This window comes from Schistocerca serialis, chromosome 9 (assembly GCF_023864345.2).
Source record: "Schistocerca serialis cubense isolate TAMUIC-IGC-003099 chromosome 9, iqSchSeri2.2, whole genome shotgun sequence".
In the NCBI taxonomy this organism is placed as follows: Eukaryota; Metazoa; Arthropoda; class Insecta; order Orthoptera; family Acrididae; genus Schistocerca; species Schistocerca serialis.
This window is the reverse complement of record NC_064646.1, coordinates 214,670,949-214,697,871: the sequence shown is the minus strand read 5'-3', so window position 1 is coordinate 214,697,871 and position 26,923 is coordinate 214,670,949. Positions and strand designations below refer to the sequence as shown.

Sequence of the window (26,923 nt, the reverse complement as noted above, 5' to 3'; positions counted from 1 at the left end):
TAGTGGCCATTAACGGTCTAGCAGCAGCAGTCGGGCTGTCCGTCTCACCTTCTCTGTATGCTGACGACTTCTGCATTTCATACTGCTGCTCCAGTACTGTTGTTGCTGAGCGACATCTACAGGGAGCCATCCACAAGGTGCAGTCATGGGCTCTAGCCCAAGGCTTCCAGTTTTCAGCCGCAAAGTCATGTGCACTTCTGTCGGTGTTGTACCATTCACCCGAAACCCACACTTTACCTTAATGACGATCCACTCACTGTAGTGGAGACATATCAGTTCCTAGGACTGGTTTTCGATGCTCGATTGACTTGGCCCCCTCATCTTCGACAGCTTAAGCAGAAGGGCTGGCAGCACCTCAATGCCCTCCATTGCCTGAGCAACACCAATTGGGGTGCAGATCTCTCTACGGTGCTGCAGCTCTACAGAGCCCTTGTCCAATGCTGAATTGACTATGGGAGTGTGGTTTATGGTTCGGCAGTGCCTTCAGCATTGCATTTACTCGACCCTGTGCACCACTGTGGGGTCCGTTTAGTGACAGGATCTTTTAGGACGAGTCCGGTGACCAGTGTACTGGTGGAGGCTGGTGTCCCTCCACTGCAGATCGGACATGTGCAACTGCTTGCCAGTTACGCAGCACATATTCATAGTTCCCCTGAGCATCCGAGTTACCATCTCCTTTTCCCACCCACAGCAGTCCATATCCCACGTCAGCGGCCCAGATCGAGGTTAACGATTGCGGTTCGCATGCAGTCCCTTCTCTCTGAACTGGAGTCCTTCCCTTTACCACCTATACTTGCGGTCCGTTCACGTACGTCTCCATGGTGTAGGCCTCGGCCGCAGCTTCGTCTGGACCTTTTGCATGGTCCTCTGCTCAGTGGCTGATGGTTATGTAGGCTTCGCATTTGTTCATGGAGGACATATTGAGCAGCTTGCCGGTTGGTTGCAGTGTTTTCACTGCAGAGCTGGCGGCCATATCTTGTGCTCTTGAGTACATCCGCTCATGCCCTGGCAAGTCATTTCTCCTGTGTACTGACTCATTGAGCAGGCTACAAGCTATCGACCAGTGCTACCCTCGCAAACCTCTAGTAGCATCCATTCAGGAGTCCATTTATGCCCTGGAACAGTCCCGCCATTCTGTGATGTTTGTGTGGACCCCAGGACACGTCAGAATCCCTGGCAGCGAACTTGCCGACAGGCTGGCCAAACAGGCAACACGGAAACCGCTCCTGGAGATAGGCACCTCTGAAGCTGACTTGCGTTCTGTCTTACACTGCAGAGTTTTCTGGCTTCGGGAGACAAAATGGCATAACAGCATGCACATTAAGGAGACTATGAATGTGTGGAAGTCTTCCATGCAGACATCTCGCAGGGAATCAGTGGTCCTCTGCCGGGTCCACATTGGCCATACATGTCTAACGCATGGTTACCTACTCCATCGTGAGGACCCATGGCTCCCAAATGACAGTCATCCACCTTTTGCTGTACTGCCTACTTTTAGCCGCTCTACGGCAGACTTTTAACTTTCCCAGCCTTCGGTGTTGGGCGACAATGCCTCCACAGCAGCTTTAGTTTTATGTTTTATCTGTGAGAGTGGGTTTTATACTTGTGTGTAGGTTTTAGCACATGTCCTTTGTCCGTCTGTGTCCTCCACCCTAGTGCTTTTAGGGTGGAGGTTTTAATGTGTTGCAGAGTTGCCTGCTTTCCCTTTTTATTCTTGTGGTTGGCGCCACTGTAATCTGCTTTCACGTTTTACGCTCTTCTGTTTCTAGCATCTCTCTGTTGTTTTTTTGTCGTCTTTTGTTCCTTTTAGTGTTCATTGCCTTCCCTTCATTCTTGTGGCTTTTCCTTTCTTTTTGTTTTGTGTCATATGTTTTGTATGTTTTATTCTCACACTTGTGGCATTGTTTTATTAGGACCAAGAGACCGATGACCTCATAGTTTGGTCCCTTCTCCCACCTCTAAACCAACCAACCAACCAACCAACCAGATGCTGAACAAACTTTGCATACAATAATGTTACGGCCTGTTTATAATGAGTAATGTTATTTGTCATGCAGATAAAATGGTTCTTTCATTCTTGAATTTACATAATCAGATAATTTTGAAATGTGTCTAATAGGGTATGATTGTAATTTCCTTTGAAACATATATAGGCCACACAATTTCTTGCTTTATTCTATGGGAGCCTGTTGAATGAAATATCTTTTTCCTACAGGGCTGTACTGTAGTGAAAATTAATTTACACTTCATGGTTGGTCGGTGTCAGTATCATTTTCAAAAGCACCACCTGTCATACAAGTGTACAATAAAACATCACCAGTGCATCCAGATTGAATCTTTTATTCTGTGACAAAGTATTCAGTGTATGAGATTCTGCGATAGGTTAAAAATGTGTGCTGACAAAACTGACGGGGAGATAGTGGGTTGCAAGCCATAACCACATAACTCCATTCATAAGATCATTGTCACAGATTAAAAGATTAAATTGGGAAGTATTGTTCTTGATTAATTATTTAGAAGGTGAGAACTGCACTGAAATATTTCCCATTAAAATCATATTATAAATGCAGTCAAATACAGCACACAGAAAAATGTTTCTTGTACACATGTCTTGGAGTTCTGTCCTGAATGTACTCTATATAATGTTGTTGTTTATAGGAAGGTTGCAATGCCAGAAGACCATAGAAAAAAGCAGAATGAACTAAGGAGGATAAGTGATCAATTCAGAGACTGGCAGGTGACCCTAAATGTAAATAAATTTAACATTCATGAATAAATAGGTGAAGGGATCCATTACTGTTTGATTATGCTAGTGATGAAAAATCGCTGGAGACAGTAACATCCATAAAATACACAGGGCTAACCATCCACAGTGACCTAAAGTGGAATGTCTGCATAAAATAAACTGGAGGAGAAGGAGGTCTCAGGCTGAGATTATTGGAAGAATCTTAAGGGAAAGTAATTATCCATGAAAGAGGTGGCTTACAGAAGACTTGTTTGACCAATTATTGAGCTGTGTTCATCAGTCTGGGACCCTTACCATGCAGGATTAACGGAAGAACTAGAGAAGAACCAACAAAGAGTAGAAAGCGCCATCAACGTGTGAGAGTGTCATGGAGATGCTCCACAAACTGCAGTGGCAGGCACTGCAAAAGAGAGATGTATAACAGAGTAAATTATTGTTGAAATTCCAAGAGTTTGCATTTAAGAAAAAAAAAGGGTTGGGCAACATATTACTTTCTCTCACATATATCTTGCACAATGACCCCAACGAAAAAAAAATAGAGAAATTACAACTGATAAAGAAATTTATTGACAGTCATTCTTCCCACGTACTATTCACGAAATAAACAGAGAAGTTGGAAAATGGTAGTGATACCATCTAACACATTCCATGAAGTAACTTGTGGGGATAGACGTAGATGTAAGTGCACAAGACAAGGATCTGTATCTAACTTCTGGTCTGGCATCCATTTTTAATGTGTCAAGGGGTTTCATAACAGCACACAGTCCACCGCAGAGTAAAACATTCATCAAACTGACAGTAATTATAGAAACAATCTCCAGGCTATGGCTAGCCATTTATTTGCTCTATACTGTCTCCTGTGAGCATTAATTAAGCAAGCTATGAGGATGAACTTCGATGGGGTGTGGACCTTGCAAGAATGCTGCTGATAGTTATAGCTGTGAAGGCCTGTCATGATTTTAATTTTCTAGCTCAGTCAGGGTGATTCTCAGTATAAAATCTGTCGCATGGAATATGACATATATGATTCAAATTTTGCAACATCAAATTAGAGAGCAAAAACCCAATACATCAAATTGATTTAAATAGCAACATTTCCGTAGTTATGGATATAATGCAACATTACACTGTCACATAGAAAGAGCATAAGTTAAATACTTTTACATGGATGGAGAGCGATACCTTGTGGACATAAAGGTGAAAACCTTGGTATTCAAAGAAATTGTGAGGGAAGAATCACTGATTTTCGACAAAACTGATCAAAATTTCCAAGAGGAATTAAAAAAGACAAACAGGATAAGAATGAGCAGGCTGTGAAATGTCAGATGAGATATGCATGATGTTCAGTGGGACAAAAAGAGAAAGGGTAATGGGAGAGCAAAATGGTTGTAGTCCTAAGTGGAAAACTATGTGATAATTGTTTTAATGGGGGATGTTAGTTTAATAAAATCTACAGTGTCTCAGTGTGCTGAACACAATAAACAAAGCACCTCCTATTGGTGCATGCAGCAACGTTTTGTATTTCTCTCAACTCTTCAACTTCGCTAGTTGGTCATTTATGAAGTCACCATAGTGGTTTTAGTATACTCCAATATTTTACAATAAAAAAAGCAAAAAAAAAAAAAAAAAAAAAATCTATCCCATCTCGACATTATGTTTTCAGGTAACTTTAAAAACCCTTTACCATGGTATCAAGCATAACTTCTTAGCTTTCATAGATACAAAATATTGATGATGAGTGTCTGACTCCTGTAGCAGATGTGATGTTTGGATGAAATTATCATCATCTGTTTTCATCACAGTAGAGCTAGAAGTAGTCCTCTCTCAGTAATGTATTTCAAATATTTTTAGATGCCTATCGTTTCACTGAAAATTTGTCAATTTCCAGACATTGTGGATTCAATCACACCACACAAACTGGTAGGTTTACGACAGATGTTGAACTCGAGTGCGATGGACATCATGTATTACACTAGCCCACTTTATGGAAATGAGGTGGGTATCAAACAATTATTTTAAATAATTTAAATGATACAGAACATACGTAATAGTGTCATATAATTTTGTTTTCACAGGTTCAGCAGGGTCTAACACAGGAGCTTAACCGCCTTTACTCCATGTTTTCACAAAGAAATCCATACTTTGAAAAGAATGGTGGCAAGGTTTCTGTAATGGCACACTCTCTTGGCTGTGTCATAGTATATGATATAGTAACAGGGTGGAAGGTAATTTGCTTTATAGATTTTTGCACTGAACATATTTTAAGGATATTTTAATAAAAATGTGTTAACACAAATTGTTTGCAGATTTACTGCACTCCTCCACAAACACTGTTTGTGGTTTCATGTGGAAAGATTCTGTAGAGCTATTTGACAAGTTTTAATAGTTCGATTTTGTTGTGTTGCTTCTCAGATATCAGCAAATGGTCCCACGGAACTGCCTGAGAATGGTTGTGGTAAATCTGCTCTCTTGTTTCAGGTAAACAGATTTTAATGTAGTTTCTTTACTGTCTAATTACAAGGTGTACAACTTTGCTTCCGCTGTTTGCTGATAGGTCATGACAGCAGTAAGTAGCGGTCGAAAGAAACAGATTGCAGACATCAGGCAGTTAGCCTTGATCTCGGTCAACATAACCTCATTCAAACATTCGTAAATTTGTGTATGCATCATAAAGCTGTTCTTGATTGAAAATGTCAGTTTATGAGCCTAATTCTTGTCATTTGCGGGAGGTGTTACTGTTTTGTTTCAGTATGAAGAAAACAAAAGCTGAATCTCATCGAATGCTCTCAAGTATGTATGGTAAGGATGCTATTAGTGAAAGAGCATGTAATGAGTGGTTTCAATGCTCCAAGAACAGGGATTTTAATGTCGTAGACCAGCGTAGTGGCGGAAGAGAGAGTGTTTTTGAAAATGCAGAATTGGATACATTACTGAGTGAAGATTCATGTCAAACTCAAGAAGAATTGGCACAATTAGCGGGAGTGACACAGCAAGCCATTTCAAAAAATCTCAAGGCTATCGGCATGATTCAGAAAGAAGGAACTTAGGTACTGTGTGAGCTGAAACCAAGAGACGTTGAACGGTGTTTGTGTGTTTGTGAACAGTTGCTTCAGAGGCAAAAACAGAAGGGATTTCTGCATCACATTGTGACCAGGGATAAAAAATGGGTTCATTATGATAACCCTAAACACAAAAAGCCATGTGGATATCCCAACCATGCTTCCACGTCAACAGCCAAACCGGATATTCATGGTTCCAAGATCATGCTCTACATTTGGTGGAACGAGCTCAATGTCATGTACTATGAGGTGGTAAAACCAAGTGAAACAATCACAGGTGCTCATTAACTAATGCAATTAATGCCTTTGAGCAGAGCATTAAAAGGCAAACGCCCGCAGTACAGCGAGAGGCATGATAAAGTTATTTTAGCAGGCACAACAATGCTCGACCCCATATTGCAAAAGAGGTCAAAACGTACTTGGAAACATTGAAATGGGAAGTCCTACCCCAACTGCCGTTTCCTCCAGACATTGCTCCCTCTGATTATCACCTGTTTAGTTCAATGGCGCATGGCCTGGCTGACCAACACTTCCAATCTCATGAAGAAGTCACAAATTGGATCAATTCGTGGATCGCTTCAAAAGATGAACAATTTTTTTGACGCGGGATTCATACACTGCCCAAAAGATGGGAGAAAGTTGTGGCCAGCGGTGGATAATACTTTGAACGATACATGTGTAACCAGTTTTTTTTCATTAAAGCCTATAATGTTGTGGAAAAAACGGCAGAAGCAAAGTTGTGCACCTTAGAGACCACTGTCTTACAAATAGACAATGAAATTAATAATTAAAAAAAAAAAAGGGTCTATCCACGCAGCTTACAGGAATGTAGCTGCGTGACACCTTCAACAACCACCAGTGTTTCAACAAGTGAACACCCATCATTTTCAAGTGCAAATACAGTGAGAGAATGCTGTGACAGGAACTCTAAACTTCCAGCAGGCAGGGTTACATTTACCAAGAGCCATAGTGTGGCATACATCACTGCCCCCTCCCCCCTTGCTCCCCCCCTGCCAGTTCACACACAGAGTCAACAATTAGCACCACCACAGAATGAAAGCTGGCCAATGTCAGAAGTTATCAGTGGTGAATATTAATTACTAGTGGATGAGGCAGCAGCAGTAACTCTGTCCCTCTGTTGTTTGGCCAGGAAGAGCATAGGATTTCAAGCAAATTTTAAGCAAAAATGTATGTCTGTATTTCTGAAGTGAAGTGCTAATTTAGTCTAAACTGGTTCCATAATAACACTATCTCAATACCTGGAAGTACATGCCAGAATCTATGTTGTTGTACTCCATAGGATGACTGGTACCAGGCCAGTGTTTACAGTAGCTGATATGCTCATATGTTGTAAGCGTGCCTGACACTTATGCTCTATACAGAGATCCTCCAATGTTTTGACTGTTTGATCAATGTGTAAAATGTAAACTCTGCATGGTGTACAGCAGACACCTGCCTTACATACACAAAGATCGCCCCTTACAGACCCTAAAAGGGCCCTAAACATAGGTGGTGGTCAGAAAACATGTCTCACACTGTGTTTCTGCAGAAGACAACAAATCCTGTTGGAAATACTACCTCACAAAAAGGCTATAGACGTAGGTACCACCTCATTATTTTCACCTCACACCCAATGCATGTCTGACCTGTCTTTTGCTATAGCCTTGCTGGCGAAAGATGACTTTGAGGTGGGTTATCTGATCTGACAAACTTTCGGGATCTGAGATGATGTGGACCCTAGGAAATACAAGGAAGGAAAGGCAGCCATCCTTTCCCATTTCTATATTTAAGCAAATATTCGATGAAATTCCTGGCAGATTAAAACTGTGTGCTGGACCGAGACTCAAACTCGGAACCATTACCTTTTGAGGGCAAGTGCTCTACCAACTGAGCTACCCAAGCACGACTCACGCCCCGTCCTCACAGCTTTACTTCTGCCAGGACCTCGTCTCCTACCTTCCAAACTTTACAGAAGCTCTCCTGGTCCCGAGTTCGAGTCTCGGTCCGGCACGCAGTTTTAATCTGCCAGGAAGTTTCATATCAGCACACACTCCGCTGCAGAGTGAAAATCTCATTCTGGAAATATTCGATGGATTGAATTCAAATGTTCTAAAATGATGTGCAAATTCATACTGTCATGAGGCCAAACAAAAGAAATTGGTCAGGTGTGAATAGGACTCGTGCACTGAAGGTTTCATACGAATTTAGTTATGTATGTAGACAGTTCATCCATTCTGGAACCTAGAGTCTTGACCATTTTTGCCTATAATCAGCGTTGATACTGGCAAGATTTCGGATCCAGGGATTCCAAGATTTTCAAGAATGCTTTAATTTCAGTAATGTAAATGTGACATAAAATCGTGCAGGAGCCAGGTCACCACCATTATAATCAGTAGTTCTGCTTCCTGGCTGACAGGTTTGTGATGGTAAAACTGAAGACTAGTCTGCAAATGTTTGTTTCACATACAACTTGAAATGCCATATCTATTTGCAGTAATTGCTCCTGAATATCTGGTGATGGATAAATTACAAAATGTATCATGTGAGCAATAAACTCATTCCTTGCCTGATGTTCGATGTTTACCATTGCGACCCAGTCAGCTGGAATGCAGAACTACTGATTGCTTTAATTTCAAGTTTGGCGTCAGGTAACAAATGACAAAAGAAATATTTGTGTGTGATATAATTATAAATTAAAAATTTTTGGGTTTTTTCCTTTACTTGTACTGTGAAACCTTGATGCTAGGTCGACCTACAACTTTTGACGACTGAATCTGAGAGTGTTAAATATGTAATATAAATGGCTGCATCTTTTGGTTGCTTTGACTTAGAAACTTACATTTATTACAACACCAAGGGGTAACAGACCTTAGTATGTGACATTGATATTAATTTGATAGATCTACCCTTTCATGAGAAAAAGGGGTCTTAACAGATTGGCGAACAGTCAGTCAGATAAGAAATGACAAAAAAATATTTTTTCTGTGTGATATAATTATAGATTTACAGTTTTCAGAGTTTTGCTTAGGCTATGCTATGAAACCTTCCTTTTTGCCAAATTTCATGGTTCTAGGCCAATGGAAAATACCCTGTAGGTTTTGATGAGTGAGTTTGTGAGTATCAAAATGTGTGACATAAATGGCTGTATCTTTTGAGTGCACTGTCTTAGAGTCTTAGAATTTTTGCACTGTCAAGTGAGCATAGACCTTAATATGTGATATACATTTGAAATTTATACACCCACCTGTTCCTGAGCGAAAGGGTTCTTAACAGTTGGACAAACATACAGACGGACAGCAAATCAGTCTTTATAAGGGTTCCGTTTTTACAGACTGAGGCAAAGTAAGTGGCATTATTAACACAGGTGCAAGACATTGTTGTATCTTAACAGCAGATATGCAGCTGGAAGTGTATCACAACACAGTCATTGTGAAAACACTCTGAGAAGCATCAAAACATGACCACTTTATAAAAGGAAGTTCTTAAGAACTGAAGACCCTTACCTGGGCACAATAGTACTGATAACATGGCAGATACATTCAGAGTACGTTTCTGATCATGGGTTTGTCAATGCTGTTAGAGTTACAACATGTCCATGAGTACTGCCAATTGTTGACATGTTAGGCCTTATTTATCAAGAAATGATAATGACTGGAAATTGAGAACAAGCGTTGATAGGTTAATTTTAATAACAGGTAATGAAGTTTAGCTCATTTTGTGTTGTGTGTTGAACAGTGTTAAGTTATATGTCTGCTGGTTATCTCCTATTGCTAGCTTAATATTTATTTGACCACACTGATATTTATCAAATAAGGACATACATCTGTGTTAGTAACAATCAAGGCCTATTTGCAGTGGACATTGCTCCTTGACATGAAGCTAATAGGAGTCTTCAGGCCTTAAATCTAAATAAACAGAGAGTTTATGGAAGATGTGGCTTAGAACAAAATATTTCTGCACCACAAAAAAGTGAAGCATGCAAAAGATGTGGTCAAATGTCAGAGTAACTTCATACACGTACACACCATTGGCGGGTATGTAAATTAAAAGAGTTCCAGTTCTCTGTGGCTGGTAAAATGGCCACCACAGTGCATTAATGCTGTTTGTGTTTAGTGTTGTTACCTGGCCTGATAGGGTATATACGGGGCATCGGATGTTGAATGATCATTGTGAAGGACATGGAGCTGCCACATACTTGTGTGAGACAGCACCTGACAGAATTTGAAAAGGACCTCATTGTCTGTCTCCGTTTGGCCATCTGGTCAAATTGTGCAGTATCCAGGTTTTTGGGGCATTCGGATCTGCCAGTGGCCCACTGTTATACTGCATGAGAACTTGAGGGGAAGCATATTTGTCACGAAGGTTCCAGTTGACTATGTCTGACTACCAAGAGAGGACCACCAACTTGTGCATAACGTACTTCGTAATCCCTTCGCATCTGCACCTGCCATCTCAGAACAAGTAGACTCCCTGCAACTTCTGTGTCATCCCACTCCATTGGTCAGGGAATAGCTGCAGCAGCCAGATTAGAGAATTACCTGCCAGTAACACAACAAAATGAACAACTGCATTTGGAATGGTTCTGTGGCAGGAAGCATGGACTGCTGATGGATGGCATTGCACTGCATTCAGCAATGAATTGCAGCTCTGCCCTACCCCAAATGCGCCTGCGAGTATCGTGGTGACCTGGCGAGAGGTCCCATTTTTCCAATGTTTCGGAAAGGCACTGCAGTGTTACTCCTGGCGACATGATGTGGAGAGCCATGCAGTATTACTTCAGGTCATATCTGGCAGTGATTCAAGGAACTCTGATGGCACAATGGAATGTCACAAACATCCTGGATCTTTATGTATTACTTCTCAGCTGACAGTATCGTGATGCCATTTTTTTAACAGCACAATTTTTGTCCTCACAAGGCACGTATCTTTGTGGTGACCAGCTTGGATGTCAGCTGCATCCTTGTGCCATTATTCAGGATATCAGGCACCAGGTACAACAGTTGTGGGCCAGTTTGCCTCAGGGTACACTGGCTTATGTCATCTTTTCAACTGAATCAGTTTATGCATCCAGGTCAGAGTGGGTGCAATGTCATGCTGATAAGTCCTTTGCAAATTTTACTCTATTTTGTAATAAATGAAATAAGATTACATACTCTTTCAAACCATTTTCCTTTCTCCCTTTTTGGTGCTTCACTTCTTTGTCAGGCAGTGTAATATCCAATATCTTGCTCTTTGTGTGATGGGAGCTTGTTGAAGAACTTTGTATCAGGACACAGAACCTCATTCTGAATCCTAGACGAAGAAGGAAAATCTATGAGAAAATTACTTGTGATGCTGTAATCATAATGCAATTAAAATTAATTTTTTATAACCAATAAAAAACGTTAGGAGGAATGTACTTTTGAATGAGTAAAAGACATCCAAGCCCTTCAAAGGACCTTTTATAAGATACACAGGGACCTACTTTACATAATATTCTTACTGCTCACTTTTTCTGATTAAATACTTTATTTACTGTAGTTGCATTTCCATAGAAAATATTTCAGTAAGACACCAGTAAGTATAAGTATTTGAAGTAAACTAACATCTTTGTTTTCAAGCAAACACTATGAGGGACACTTCTAAGTATGAAACATGCTGAACTGAGCTATCTGGTTAGTGTACAAGGGGATAAAAAGAAAAATTTGGAATACATTGCTGTGGGTGGAGCTTGTGTAGTACGCATTTCTGCCACTGGGCATGTGTAATGCAACTCATTCAGAGTACAGTGCCAACCGTGTTGTCGACCTGGCTTGTTCTGTTCATCTGCAGTGATTATTTTTGCTAGCACTGTTTTGTTCTTGTTTTGTTTTTTATGATGGCAGGTTTGAGTGAACAATGTGCAGCAGTGAAATTTTGTTTCCTACTTGGTAAAAATGGTGCTGAAACTGTTTTAATGTAGAAAACAGCCAACCAAGATGACGCTATGGGAAAAACTCAGGTGTATGACTGGTCTGCTCAGTTTAAAAATGGTGACATGTTGATTGATGGAAAATCTCATTCTGGATGACCATCAACTGCCCAAATCGATGAAAATATTGAAGCTCACAGACGCTTGTGCTCACAAACCCTTTAGAAGATTGTGCAACAGTGTTTGTCAAAAAAGACCCAATTTGTGGCAGAGAGGAGACTCGTTTTTCCACCATGAAAACACACCTGCCCACACAGCCATCTCTGTTAGACAGTTTTTGGCTACTAATAGCATGATTTAGCTGCCCCGTGCACCTAACTCGCCTGACCTGGCTCCGTGTCACTTATTTTTATTTCCACGCATGAAAAGAGGAATGAAAGGACACTGATTTCACAACATTGAAAGGGGGTGGGGCGGGGGGGGGGGGGGGGGGGGGACCAAGGGAGGAGCTGTCAGTCATTTCTAAAGATGACTACAAAAATGTTTCGAACAATGGAAGCAGCAGTGGGACAAATGTATTAGTGGCAATTTAAAAATATATAGCTTTAAAAAATAATTCTATTTTTTTTTTTTTTTTTTTTTTTTTTTTTTTTTTTTTTTTTTTTTTTTTTTTTTGGTAGCCTCTCATATGTGATGTTTTGCTAATCTCATCACATTTCCTTGTCTTTGGGGATTTTATTGTGCATATTGTGATGTGGGTCATTACGTGCTGCTCTGCAGATGAACTGCAGAGAATCTCTTGCCAGAAAATCTGCATCTTCTGAATGTGGGGTAGAGTGCACTCATGAGCCCTGCCATACAGGTACATTTCGTGCCATTGAACTGTCATTATGCTCTCCTGTTGCTGCACTCACTTCTCAATGGGAAATAGATAATGCTATGCATTTGACTGATCACTTCCCATTCCAGATACGCTTGACAGAGAGGGTAGTGCCTGACAGAAAGCTTCACAAATGGATGCTCAGTTAGATGAATTGGGCCGCTATTGAACCAAACTCTCAACTTGTGCTAACACAGTGTCTTTAACACTTGTACTCTTTGATATAACATGCACTAGTTTGTGAGCTTTACCTTCAGGCTTTCATTATTACTATGCACCTTTTCTGACAGCTGGTGCATTATCGTGTCACGCCAACGATTCTTGCAGTAATTAATGTGCTGAATCAGTAGTGGTATGGAGCTCGAAGTTGAAATCAATTGTGTTAACATCTGACTGTGTTTACAGGATCAGATGCTGACTTATGCAGTTCTAGTGAATGCCTACTGTTAGTGTGGATACCAGCAAACATAATAACTGATAGTTGACCTTGTGATATTTGTAATGAACCAATGTAACAAACTGTGGCTTCTACGGACACAGTCTATTTCAGTTTGTGAATTGTGCCAGTCTGAATGGGAAGGTCATAGTTAGGCATCTTCCATCACTTGATGAAGCTCTTTGTCGACACCAGTTTTTGATTTTGTGTGGCATTTATTCACAGGCATGTCACGGGCAGTAGGCACACAGTTTCATTTTGCTGAGCACAATTTGTAAGTTGTTTCACTTCAAAAGCTTTTCAAATTAAATGCACTGTAGAATTATGAGAAAAATGGATGGATAGCTTAAAAAGTAGACACTGTTCACAAATGGACGGATTCCATCTCGACCACAATCTATTGCAGGTTTTCAGGGTGGCTTGTATGGCAGGCTGTTTCTAAATGTAGTGAGGACAGATGCTCTGCAACCACAGAAAAGAATGCAACTTTGTTGAAATTAAAGTGCAAAACATCTGCTTGCAAGTGCGTGTGAGTACTGACCTTTTGCACTATTGTATCGTATCTCTTCTTTCTATGTCCATTCGGTGCGTGCAAGATACTTAAAGTAATTATTAAATAATTCAATTTCTGCATATTTATTGTCACTGACCACATTTATGATGATCAGCTTGCAGGTAATAAACTGTATAGTTACAGAATAGGCCAGTAAACCACAAAGACTTTGAGGAATTTAACATAATAAATCAATGGCCATTCATAATTTGAAAGTTGATTAACTTTATTTAAATTTACTAAACATAATATGAATAACTAAAAAAAAATCTACTCACCAAATGGCACTAAGCACACAAAAATCTGTACTAGAAAAGATATAAGGGCAATATGATGGTGAATAGTAGGTATTGTATATAAATGAAAGAATGAATTAGCACAAAATTTTGAAGACAGATGATAGTTTGAACAAGATAGATGACACAAAGACTGAAAAGGGTTTTATCTACCCCTATTATAGTTTCAACCATTGATTATTCTTATAGGTTTTTTGAACATTGGGTACATTTCACTCTACTTCCCAAATGCTGAACCAGAAATTAACTATATACACTCAACTGTGCTCTACCTTAGTTTGACATGGGATGACCTACAACTGTGGCATTGTCCGCACTACCTGCTTAATGACATAGACAGGAAGACTTTGCCAAAATGTTAAATTACAAAGCAGTTACATAAATCAAAAAACTGAAAATCCAGGATGGAATAATAGTAATATGGAACAGAAAAGATTACTACTATCACACAGAGGAAGCACTGAGTGGCAGACAGTCCCATTTAAATTATATTTAAAAGAAGACAAAGGTATCAAACAATGCCTTTCTGCAGATGTAGAAAACTACAACATATACACAAACAAAACACAACCCCTTGCCCCCATGTATCAAATCAAAGGCAGGGCAACTGTGAAAGCAGCCATGTGGTCTTGCATCATAGCTACAAACACTGTGCTGGGGACTGGTAAGCACTGCCAGTCTCCTTTTACCGTAAGTTCTGGTCATGCTTCAATGACCACTGTATGGCATGGCGGTGGAACATTGTGTGTAGCAGGGAATGAGGATCTTGGCTCAACTGCCTGAATTGCAGGGATGGTAAGAACTACTATAAAAAAAAAAAAAAAACCTCAATCTCAAGGTGTGCTGTGTCCCGATGAGGTGCATGGCTGTTGAGGTGCAACAGTCGACAACGGGCAACCTCTGGGAACCTGCCACAGCTCTGTTGTATAAGGCATACTCAGGCACATGGGCTCTGTCTGAGTGGACCCTTGTTTTCCTAGCTGCTTGTGGGACCAAGATGGAACCCTCGAAATCTCCTCCTCCTCCTCCTCCTCCTCCTCCTCCTCCCAGTGGGAAGGGTGTACTGACTGGGAGTATTCACACCCAATCTTCCAAACAAGTGAGGGAGGCTAGCTCTCATGGTAATTTGAATTATAGTAACAGGGCTCAAGGAGTCATATATCAAAATGTGTTTTTGCTCGTTAAGAGGAAGGAGGGGACGTTTGGAAAAGTGACCTCCTTCTACAGGGTGACACAGAAAAACGGGAACATTTCTGCAGTCCAATAAAAATAGAAGTGATGGAGAAAAGAAATTGCATTCATAGTAATTGAAACCTTACAACTTTGCCATTTACAAAACATTGATGGCGGTTATCATTTTTTAAGAATTACATCCTTTACACGGTGTCCTCCTGTATGAATACATTTGTGGAATATGCTGTTGAGATTCCTCATTGACCACTGCAACATCTCAACTGGGATACTGTGAATTGCATCCAGAATTCTCTGTTTTAACTCATCCATGGTTCTTGGTTGAGTCGTGTAGACTTTGCTCTTGAGGGAGCCCACAAGAAAAAATCACAAACAGATAAATCTGGCAGTCTAGGGCCAGGGAATGTTGCTGAATCATGAGATCAAATGGTTTCCAAACAATTTTTGCACATGTGCCATTGATTTCCATGCAGTGTGTGAAGTCGCTCCATCCTGCTGAAACTAAGCTTCCTGAACGTTAGGAAAGTTATTCAATGTAGGTGTACCAAAAGTTTGTAACATCTCCTCATAATGATTGACATTGACTGTTATTATGTTTTCTTTTCATTTGTGATAAAATATGGCCCAATAATCCCATGTGATGAAACACCACACCATACTATCACTTTACTAGCATGTAAAGGGCGCTCATGAACATCATTAGGATTTGTGTTTGCCCAGTAACATTAGTTCTGTTTATTCACATATCCTGTGAGATGAAAATGTGCATCATCTGGCATCCACTACTTGTTTAGAAATTCATCATCATTGTTTATTTTTGTTATCATTTAGTGACAGAATTCTAATAATAACCGATAATCATTGTCCTTCAGTTGTTGCAGCATCTGTAGTTTACACAGATGAAATTTTAAATCAAGATGAAATCTGCGCGCTCTCTCCCGCAACATTCCAACCACTGCTGCTTGCTTATGAATTGAACGCCGTGGGCTCCATAAGACGGACTCGCTTAGACCGAGCGAGGTGGCGCAGTGGATAGCACACTGGACTCGCATTCGGAAGGACGACGGTTCAATCCCGTCTCCAGCCATCCTGATTTAGGTTTTCCGTGATTTCCCTAAATCGCTTCAGGCAAATGCCGGGATGGTTCCTTTGAAAGGGCACGGCCGATTTCCTTCCCAATCATTCCCTAACCCGAGCATGAGCTCCGTCTCTAATGACCTGGTTGTCGACGGGACGTTAAACACTAACCACTACCACCACCACCACGGACTCGCTTACAATATTAATGTTCACTGGAGAATGCACAATTCTTGGTGTCCTGTTGGTTTCTTCTTGAGGGCAGATCCAGTCTCTTCAAAGTTATTAATACAACATTTTATTGCGTGTTTCAACAGAATGACATCATGACGTCCTAAATTATAAGAACATCGAAACTCCCTCTGCGCTGCTACCAAACTAATTGTTTTTATAAAACATTTTTATGGCTAATGCATGGTGTTGCCCATTCCACTGATCCATGATTACTGAAATGGCGGACTGTTTACTCGTTAACTGTCACAAACCTGCAGTGCTGCCACCTACCCATGGCTGCCACTACTTATTTCAAATATTCCCCTTATTCTGTGTCACCCTGTATATCCATAAAGGCTTGGAAGGACTTGCTGGAAGTGTGAAGTCTATTAACAAGCTGTGGAACAGTTCGCTACTGGTCGAGACTGACAGGGCAAAGCAGGTGGAACTACTTATAAAGACCGAAAAATTGGGTGAATATTTGTAACTGTTGAATTCTAGCAAGGGTGTGGTCACATGCTGTGACATTATGGATATCAACATAGCTGATGTTAAATAGGAATGGGCATTACAGGGAATTGTGGGCATAGAGCAAAAGATGTGTAGGAATAATGAAGAAATTGAGAAGACTGCTACCTTCATTGTGACCTTTAATTCTCCAACATTGCCTGACCACATCATGACAGGTTTCCTCCAACTTAGGGTTAGGCCTTACGTATCTAACCCTATGTGATGCTACAAATGCCAGTGTTTTGGTCACGCAGCGCTGAGTTCTGGGGGTGAAGCGACCTGTGGGAAATGTGGAAAGGCAGCCCATGAAGCTGGGATTGACTGTCCATATCCAGCAGTCTGCGTCAACTGCTCTGAGAGACTGCTGATGAGACGGCCCTGTTTTTGCAGAGGAACAAAAAGTTCAGGAACTAAAAGTCACCCAGTGGATCCCCTGTGCTGAAGCCAAAAGGGAATATGAGGCAATGAAACCTCCAGTCGCCGGAGTGGCTGTGCGGTTCTAGGCGCTACAGTCTGGAACCGAGCGACCGCTACGGTCGCAGGTTCGAATCCTGCCTCAGGCATGGACGTGTGTGATGTCCTTAGGTTAGTTAGGTTTAATTAGTTCTAAGTTCTAGGCGACTGATGACCTCAGAAGTTAAGTCACATAGTGCTCGGAGCCAACCATTTGAAACCTCCAGTCTTTACCACTTCTTATGCTTCCATGATGCAGAAACCTGTTCCTAAGGGTGACATCTCAATGCAGGCATGACCAGTGTACAACCACCCACCACCAGCACCTGTACTCGTATGTGTACATGCCAAGGCAAAATGAGTGAGGATAAAACAATCCAAGCAGCTGCCACAGAAAAGACCAGAACAGTTCCATAGTGAGTGCCATGAAGGCACTCAACAAGCAGAGTGCCTCTCAGTGCCCCCTTTCTCCCTCATCCTCTATCGGATGGGGTGCAGGGAAGGGTTCACGATGTTCAGGTCAAAAGCTGTCCCGAGTGCCATCAGACATCATTCTTTCACATCTGACTGATGAGGACATCATGGAGTTAGATGCCTTGGATCCAGGCAGCCCCTCCACTCCCCCTCACTCTGCAAGTGCTTCACCTCTGTGGTGCAAAGATAGGGATAAATTAGAACCACATCAATGAAATGGCTGCCATCCTACAGTGGAACTTGCAGGGGTTCAAGATGCATGTGGAGGAACTGCGTCTCTTATCTCAGTGTAGATCACTATGTCTGTGTCTCCAGGAGCCTGATTTCCATCAGTCGTACACCCATGAGCTATGAGGCTATGTACTCCACAAAAAGGAAAACCTGAGTCGAGAGAGCGCTAGAGGAGGCATAGGTCCTTTCGTTAGTACCAAGTACCACTCCTTGCCTCTCTCACTTACAATGACTTTACAAGCAGTTATTATATCAATGCATGTGTGTCATCTGTTGACAGTATGTTCCCTTTACTTGCCCCCACATGATGCACTAGGTGAAGAGGCCCTAACTGACCTTATTACATAGCTCCTCCACCCCTTCATCCGCTGTGATGATATTAATGCATACAATGTGCTTTTGGGCTCTGCGCCTACCTGCCCCAGGGGTTGAGCAATTGAGAGACTTCTCATGTCATCATGCGCATACTTGCTAAATGCAGAACAGAGCACTCACTTCTGCACAGCAGATGGGTCGTTCTTTGCCATTGAGCTCTCGTTTTACTCTCCAGCTCTTGCTCACACTGTTCAATGCCAAGTGGTCGATGGCTTGCACAGAAGTGATCATTTCCCGATCTGGATTTACCTGCCAAATGGGGTGGAACGTGAAAGGAAACCACTGCGATGGATGTTCGGTAGAGCTTACTGGACACTTTATAGCTAGTTGGCCCAATTCAAACATAGTGCGAATGTCGAGGCTTGGGTGGATAGTATTACCAAAATGATCTACCACATCGCTGCAGCAGCCATTCCACAGTCCACAGGACAACAGAAAAGGTAACGTATCCCTTGGTGGAGTGCTGAAATGGTTGAGTGCCGAATACTGCTCTGCAATCAGGACCAGGTGTGCGGCTCTGTGTAGGTTCAAGTGTCTGCCAATTGCAGAGAATCTTGCAGCCTTTTCGGTGGTGAGGGAAAAGTGTTGCCAAATTATTCGAGAGAGCAAAAACAACTCAAGGAACAGTTCCTGAAGACCATTAATCGTTCCACTGAAAGTTCCTTTGTGTGGAAGACCACCAGGAGAGAGGAGGCAGGTGCCCCATGGCTGCTGTAATGGGGAACTGAAAAAAAAAATGGTTCAAATGGCTCTGAGCACTATGCGACTTAACTTCTGAGGTCATCAGTCGCCTAGAACTTAGAACTAATTAAACCTAACTAACCTAAGGACATCACACACATCCATGCCCGAGGCAGGATTCGAACCTGCAACCGTAGCGGTCGCTCAGTTCCAGACTGTAGTGCCTAGAACCGCACGGCCACTCCAGCCGGCGGGGGACTGCACTCTCCAAACCAATCTGCGAGACATTGCCCAGACTAGGCTGGCATATTTTGCCACAGTTACTGCAACAGCCAGTCAGGTTCCAGGTTTACAGCACCATAGAGCGGTTGCTGAGAGGTGTAGTTTGGACTTCCGGTACACATCTGATGAAGATTACAACTGCCCATTTTCCATGTGGGAGCTGGATTCTGCATTGTCTGTGGCTTGTGACACATCCCTTGGTCACAACAGGATCCATTACAGTATGCTGTGGCACCTCACAAGACGAAACAGAAATATCCTCCTCCCACGTTTTGATGTCATTTGGGCATCAGCTCACTTTCCCAACTAGTGGCATAAGGCAATTTTAATTTCCTCTTTTAAAACCTGGGAAAGACTGCACATGGCCAAGTAATTACTGTAGTGTTGCCCTCATTAGCTGGATGGGGAAGATCTTGGAGTGGATTGCTCAACCACTGCTTTCTTTCCTATGCCGGCATCACCTCCTGGTGTCCCTCAAGGTAGCATTTTAAGTATGACTGTCTTTGCCATAGCTATTAATAGCATTACATCCATAGTGAAAAATCCTGTCTAGTGTTCTTTGTTTGTGGATGACTTCTCTGTGTTTCGCTCTTCTTCAAGCCTGGCAATGACAATAAGTCAGTTGTGACTAACTTTAAAGATGTTGGACGTGATGCACCATGAAGAGATTCGGTTGGTCTCTGGAGCATTCAGAGCAAGCCTGTGTGCAGAGGCTCGTGAACCGCCACTTCATATCAGGTGATGGCTACTTATGGTGCACCAGGTGTATAAAATACTGTCCATTTACACGCCCACCTACCAAACTGTTGCTCAGCCTCCACTGGAAAGGCTTTTTCGTAACCAGCAACAGGCAACAAGGCCCTAGGGATTCGTACACAAGATTGCCTTCTAGAGATGGGTGTGGCCGATCTTCATGTTTGACATTGCGGTGGGAGCAGATTTCCACCCTGGCTTCTCTAGAGGCCTAGACTTAATTTAGACTATACGAGATTTAAGAAAGATCACACGTCAGATTTTACATTTCAATCTCTGTTTTTTAACATTTTAGATGTGTGTCATGGCTCCAAACAAGGAAATTCCTTTGGCTGCTCTGTCGTGTTCCCCGACCATGTCACCAGGATTTGCCTTCCTGATGAAATACCGTTCTCTCAGTAGAGCTCCACGCGATCCTGAAGGCGCTGGAGCAGATGCGTCATATTTGGGGCAAACGGTTTCTCATTGCTCAAATTCCTTTAGTGCCTTTCAATTGTTACAGAGCCCGTTCCCAGCTGGGGAGATGGTCTGGCTGATATATGACCAACTGTACTTGCTGCAGCGGCAGGGTAAGAGGGTGTCATTCTGCTGGGTGCCAGGTCATGTAGAGATATAGGGAACTGAACAGGCCGATTGGGCTGCCAAGGAGGCCTGCAGAGGAGAGGATGTGGTACAATGTCCTATTCCCTTGCAGGCTGTCATTTCTGCACCACACAGGAATTGCATGCAGTTGTAGGATGAGGAATGGCTGGGGATGATGGCCAATAATCTGTGGTTGGTGAAGTTAATAACCTAGCCATGGCATTTCTCCTGCCAGTTGCCCAGGTGAGATGAAGTGACCCTCATGCATCTTAGAATTGGGCACTGTCCTCTCACCCATAGCTTTTTACTATGGTGAGATGACCCCCCTTTTGTGATGCTTGTGGCGTGCATCTCTCTGTCTGCCATATTTTAACGGAATGCATTTTATATCATGATGCAAGGGCAGAAGCAAATATTGGTGGCGGTCTGCCCTCTATTTTAGCTGAAGATGAGTTGAGTGTGGCTAAGATTTTAAAATTTTGTGATGTGTCTGGACTCTGGCCTAAACTTTTAGGCTGGAGGTGTTAGTGTGTGTCAGAGTGGCTGGCTTCTCCTTTTTCTATTCTTGTACTCAGCCAGCCACATCCATCTGCTATATTGTTTTAGGTCTTTATACCATTTTCTTCCTGTGTCATTAATGTTTACTACTGACGCAATACTTTTTTCTGTGGTTTTGTGCGGGTGCGCATATCCAACTTTTGTTACCTGTGTTTTACATGATTTTACCTTCCTGTTTTGTGTATTTTACTGACACTTGTTTCAATCTGTTTTCGTGTGAGTGCTAAAGACCTTGCTGTCATGCGCCCATACAAACATATCCATGTCCATGCAAAAACAGTGTGTCATTCTGTGTGGGCATCTGACCACTAACCAGCTGTTTCCCTGAATTGATGGCCACTGCCAGACTGTGGCCAAGAAACAGCTGTACCGCCCAGTTGCCAAGCATACTGCCCTGCATAGTGTGCTTGACTTATAATGCTTCACTTCAACTGTGTATGTGTGTGTGTGTGTGGGGGGGGGGGGGGGGGGGGGGGGTTCTGGGATGCACACACTGTGAAAAAATATACATTGAATGGGCTTGCATGCTGCACAACTCCTGGAAGTTGTGAGTAGCAATGTATACTATTTCATATTATTGCTAAAGCAATTACGTATTCATTTACAGCATAAAGACAGGAAGGAAAGAGAATACATTCATTTTGGTGTTGATGTTACTTTGTTTAGCTATTAGCTTTATATTCTTCAAATGGCATAAACACTAGGTTAATAAATCTGAAGCAGAATTGCTGGCAAATACATAACTTCAAGAGATGAAATATGTAGTACTGCCAATAGATAGGTACGAAAGTAAAAGTGACACACTACCTAGCTATCAGAACTAATAGTTTCTTCTTTGGGAAGAGAGGAGGAAAGTTTGGGGAAGGTTAAAAAGGAAGGGCAGGTCAGTCAGACACTCCATGTTGGGAGTGTTGAGGGTAGGGATAGGTGCAGATCTTGAAAGGCATCTGAAAACTTCAACTGCATATGAAAACAGAGAAAATATGTATAATATGGTAGTAGGTGATCAACTATTAAAAGGTATACACCTTTTATACCTAGACATTTCAGAAGGAATAGTATGTTACTTTTTACATGAAGTTTACATGAAGGATTAAATGTGGGAAAACTTTGAAGACTTTCTTTTAGGTTTGAGCAGGACAAGTGAGGAACTGTTTAAATCATTATTTCCTTTTCCATTGGTATTAATAACATACTACTTACAGTTTTGAGCCCATTGTTTGTAATTGTGCACAGCTTCAGTTTTTTAGTCCTCTTCCAGTGCTGCAGAAGAAAATCTTTAGTTGCAACTCAAAAATGGAGGTGTTAGCTGAAGACTGATTTCTGGATTTCACATTTGAGCCAAAGCTGCTGTAGTTACCATGGCAAAAGGGCCTGAAGGATATCTATATATCTATTTGAATGAACTGAACTTGTTAAAGTGTTCTATTTATATCTTTTGGGAAGTGTCCAGGGTGCATCCTGTTCAATATTATAAAGCTTTTATGTGATACTAGCTACATTTAGGGTATATAGTATACCAATCTGCGAGACCAACGTGTCTCGGCGTCATCGATGCCATCTATAATGCTAGCCACAGGTGCCCAAAAATCCAGCCCCATACCCAGCCAAGTGGGTGTACTCTCATGTCTGCTCTTGTTATTTCCCATGAGTGTGTCCTAAAGTTACATTAACAATGCAGATTTGATGTATTAGGATCTCTGTAGCAGGTGAGACATATTTTTTTATACATTTCCTAATCTGTGTAGACTCAACATTGGCCTTCAAAGTATGCGTCACGTGTCCCAAGTGGATAAACAAGTTAAACGATCTGTGAGATACTATCTACCGACAAAGCCTGATTGATGTTATTTTTCCAGATGCAAGGGCATGAAGGAAATTGGGGAAAGAAATTAGCATTTGTGACAGCCAAGGAATTTTGCTGAAAGTATGGCTCCTTGTGACATTCTGTCACTTCATTTTTGTGGCTCACAGTCACACACTGGGGTAAGAGAATGGTTGTAAGTGATTAATAAAAACTGCAGCTCATAACATCAATTATTTTGCTCTGGTGTATCTCTTTCCAATCACTTCATCAAAAAATTCTCCAGAGTCATCTATATAAGAGAGAGCACAAAGCCACAAGTGTTCCAATAGCAATCTTCACTTGTGTTGTGGTTGTGATGAGCAGATTCCAGAACATCATATTTTAACAAATTGCATGTGGTATTTAGGCAAGGGAGCAAAGATTAGTATCCAAGTTGTATTTTTCCAGACGAAGAGCTGAACTTGATTCATATTATGAGGTTCTGTAAAATATCTGACCAGCTCTGTAAATAGCTAAGGAGTCCTGAACATACTATCTGTGTGATTGGTTCACTATTTTTTTAGCCAACCATGGTTTCCAGAGGTTTTGTTTTTGTGTGAAAAGGAAACACCAATTCAGAAAATTTTAAAATTCATGAAGAGATGTATTGTTTATCATTACTTGGCTTCAGAAGGTCCTGCTAAAAAGAAATACATAAGAATAGGTAACAGCTATCTTTGCTTTGGGAAGCATAAGTTCCTTCTTAAACATGAAAAGAAGAGTTGGTTGAGGAAGGTTGGACAAAGGTGAAAATCACTCAGCACCCAAAATAAGCGGGACCTCCATTGTATGAAGAACATTTACTGTTGTTACATCCAGATTTCAAGAATGTTGTAGAACCAATATGTTTAAAAATTTTTGTAGTTGGAATGATAGTGTGAGTGGATGTAACTGGTAATGAGAGTGACTGAGTGAAATTTTTTTTGTGATCATTTAAGTTTTCACGTTGTAACTACAGTTCTCTCTTATCACTGTAACAATTGTTCTAAGAACCTCAACAGTGAACGTGCCCGTACCAATGTCAGAAGGCAGTTTAGAGACATAATATATTTCACGTTTTTGACTGAGACATCTTTTATGAACTCTTATAACTGTTACCATGCTCTCTTTGACATTCCATAACTTAGCATGAGGGGACACCAGCTCAACTTTTAAAGGCCCAGTTGGATCTGAAGAACTACCTTTTTTTTAATCAGAAAGTCATGTGATTGCCACTTCTCACTGATAAGAAAAATAAGCTTTTAATATTTTAAAATGCATTACTCACAAACCATGAGGAGCAGGTCAGTCCTCACAACTTGTTTTTAAGTGTGTGCATTATGAGAATGGTGTCTCAGGCCATTCTTCCTTTCCTATGTTGCAGTCTGACTCACTGACTATACCTTTTTCTGACTTATTATCTGGTGACAACCTAGCTCACTTGTAAGACATTGATTGTGGCTTTTCTCACTTTGTTCACTTTATTTTACACCACATATTGTGGTTAGCTTGCATTCAGTCGTCAGATCTGGATTTGGTCTCTACCTTTCCAAAATTCTTTCGCAGAATGTGTGGTCCACACAGGAAATGTCACCTAGTACCCAGTGTGATAGCTAATCCATGTGGTAGTCATCAGTTATGCGTGCCGTGGTAACCCCCTTGACCACAAAGGTGCTGAGAAGCAGGTCCCTGGACACTGGCTATCTCACAGATGGCCTTTGTTCTGTCTGAATAGTGTCCATGGGGTGAACCTTCTTTCAGAGTAAAGAGATCGTGGCAGAAATTTTGTGTCCAAAGTTATCAGCCAGTGGGGGTAAGGCTCCAGTAGTCTCTTCAGACAGATCACAACACACTGCAAATTGTTATGGCCCCCTGTGGGCACAGGGGTTATAATAGGCACAAGGTATTCCTCCCTGTCGTAAGAGACGACTAAAAGGAGTCTCACAATTTTTGGCCCTATAAGTTCAGGTCCCATTCTATGGTTCAATCTGCCACTTTCCAAATTCTACAGAAGTGCGGTCCATATGGGGAAGGACACCTTACTTGGTGCATGAGTTATCCATAGTGCCCTTAGATTCGATCTCCTGAATCTCTTGTCATGGTGGCTTTGCATCTCCACCTCCAATTCAACTAATGGCAAGGTCACTTTCTGGGGTATGTCATCTTCTTCTGTTGTGTCTTGTCCACTTTCGCCCCTATGACAATATTGGATTTTTCTGTGCCCAATATCCAGCACGGTAGCTAGTCCGTTGTGGTGGGGCCGTCGTGTACCCCCGGACAACACAGGGATCGCACTGCTGATGCCTGAGCTGTAAACTCCCCATGTATGCCAAGGAGTAGATGCTTGTCTTCCTGGGGCATCAGGACTCCAGGCAATGGACATCATGCCAGGTAGCCTTTGCTGTGGCTGGGTGGTGCCCATGTGGAGAGCCCCTGATCAGAGTGGGTGGCATCAGGGCAGATGACCCACAATGAAGTGGACTAAGTCATCTCTTGCTGGTGACCGTACGGTGCCAGCAGGCTAGATCGAGTACAATGCCGACAGGTATGAGCCTAAATACTTTCCCTCACTCGCTAAATCATGAAAGGAATGTATGGCTACAGAAAGAAGAGAGCCATATTTGCCTCAGTATTTAGTCTATAGCAGAATGGTTGGAGACTCCTTTCTACCTACGAAGCCTCAGTTTTTTGTTGAACATCTTGAGGATAAATTTGGGCAAATCACAGTACTGTCCAAGATGAGAAACGGTGTAGTCTAGATTCAGACAGCATCCCCAGCCCAATCTCGGGCATTACTTGCCTGTGACCAGCTGGGTGATATTCCTGTTTCCGTCATTCCCCACAAAAGCCTCAACGTGGTCCAGCGAATTATTTTCCGTCACGACCTCCTCTTGCAGTCTGATGACGAGCTCCACACCAATCTCAAATGGCGGGGTGTTCATTTCGTCTGGTGCATTTACAGGGGACAAAAGACAACAGGGTAGCTACCAGTGCCTTCATCTTGGCCTTTGAGGATGATTCATTGCCTGAAAAGGTTAAGGTGATGGTTTACCACTGTGATGTTAAACCATATGTCCCTCCCCCTACACAGTGATTTAAGTGCTGGAAATTTGGGCACTTCCAGTGCCACATGTCAAGACTGTGAACATCCACTGCATCCAGATACTTGATGTGCGCCTCCTCCCATTTGTATCAACTGTGGAGAGCACCACTCCCCCTACTCGACAGACTGCCCTGTACTCCAAAAGGAGCAAAAGATCATGGAGTACAAGACCATGGACCAGTTGACGTACCAAGAGGCTAAACGTAAATTTGAACAATTACACCCTGTTCGGTTGATGTCCACATATACTGCAGCTACTTTACTGTCGCCGTCACAAGTACCAGTTGTACCACACTCTATGCCATGAACAGTGGGCCCCGTGGGTCACCAGAATACATCCGCCCCCTTGGTGGTAGGGGGGAAAGTCGCCGTCCATTGCTCCCGAACTACCTACTTCGGGAGCAACCCTTCCCCCCCCCCCCCCCCCCCCCCAACATCAGTCCCCTCCCCCAATCAGGAGAAGCAAAAGCCTCCTCCAACTCCTCTCGTGTGGAGGGGGTCCCTTGGGACCCTCTCTCCCACGGTCTCCACTAATGCCTCAGCAGACACCCGCCAGTGGCTAAAGGAGCCAAAAGCTGCTGGATGAAGAGCTTCATGGTCTTCCTTCGTGCCTGAAGCTACTTCGGAGAAGTCCTCTCAGCAAGCTCCTAAAGAGAAGCGAGAGGGCAAGCAATCCAAGAAGAAGACTGCTAGGAAACAGGACCCTCAGGTAGCCTCAACACCGCCACTCCCTACCAATTCTGCATCTGAGGATG

The 26,923-nt window shown here is 42.3% G+C and overlaps 1 protein-coding gene across 2 annotated transcripts in view; it reads left to right on the top strand.

Moving 5' to 3' along the window:
* Window positions 1-26,923, top strand: part of LOC126418648 (phospholipase DDHD1-like) — a 189,753-nt gene that overhangs the window by 117,228 nt on the left and 45,602 nt on the right. Inside the window, exons 6-8 of one of the 2 annotated variants that reach the window (XM_050085519.1) lie at window positions 4,635-4,741; window positions 4,822-4,971; window positions 5,159-5,224. In XM_050085519.1, coding sequence (XP_049941476.1) covers window positions 4,635-4,741; window positions 4,822-4,971; window positions 5,159-5,224 — 323 coding nt within the window. The remainder of the gene's footprint in view (window positions 1-4,634; window positions 4,742-4,821; window positions 4,972-5,158; window positions 5,225-26,923) is intronic. The other variant, XM_050085520.1, reaches the window with a different exon arrangement.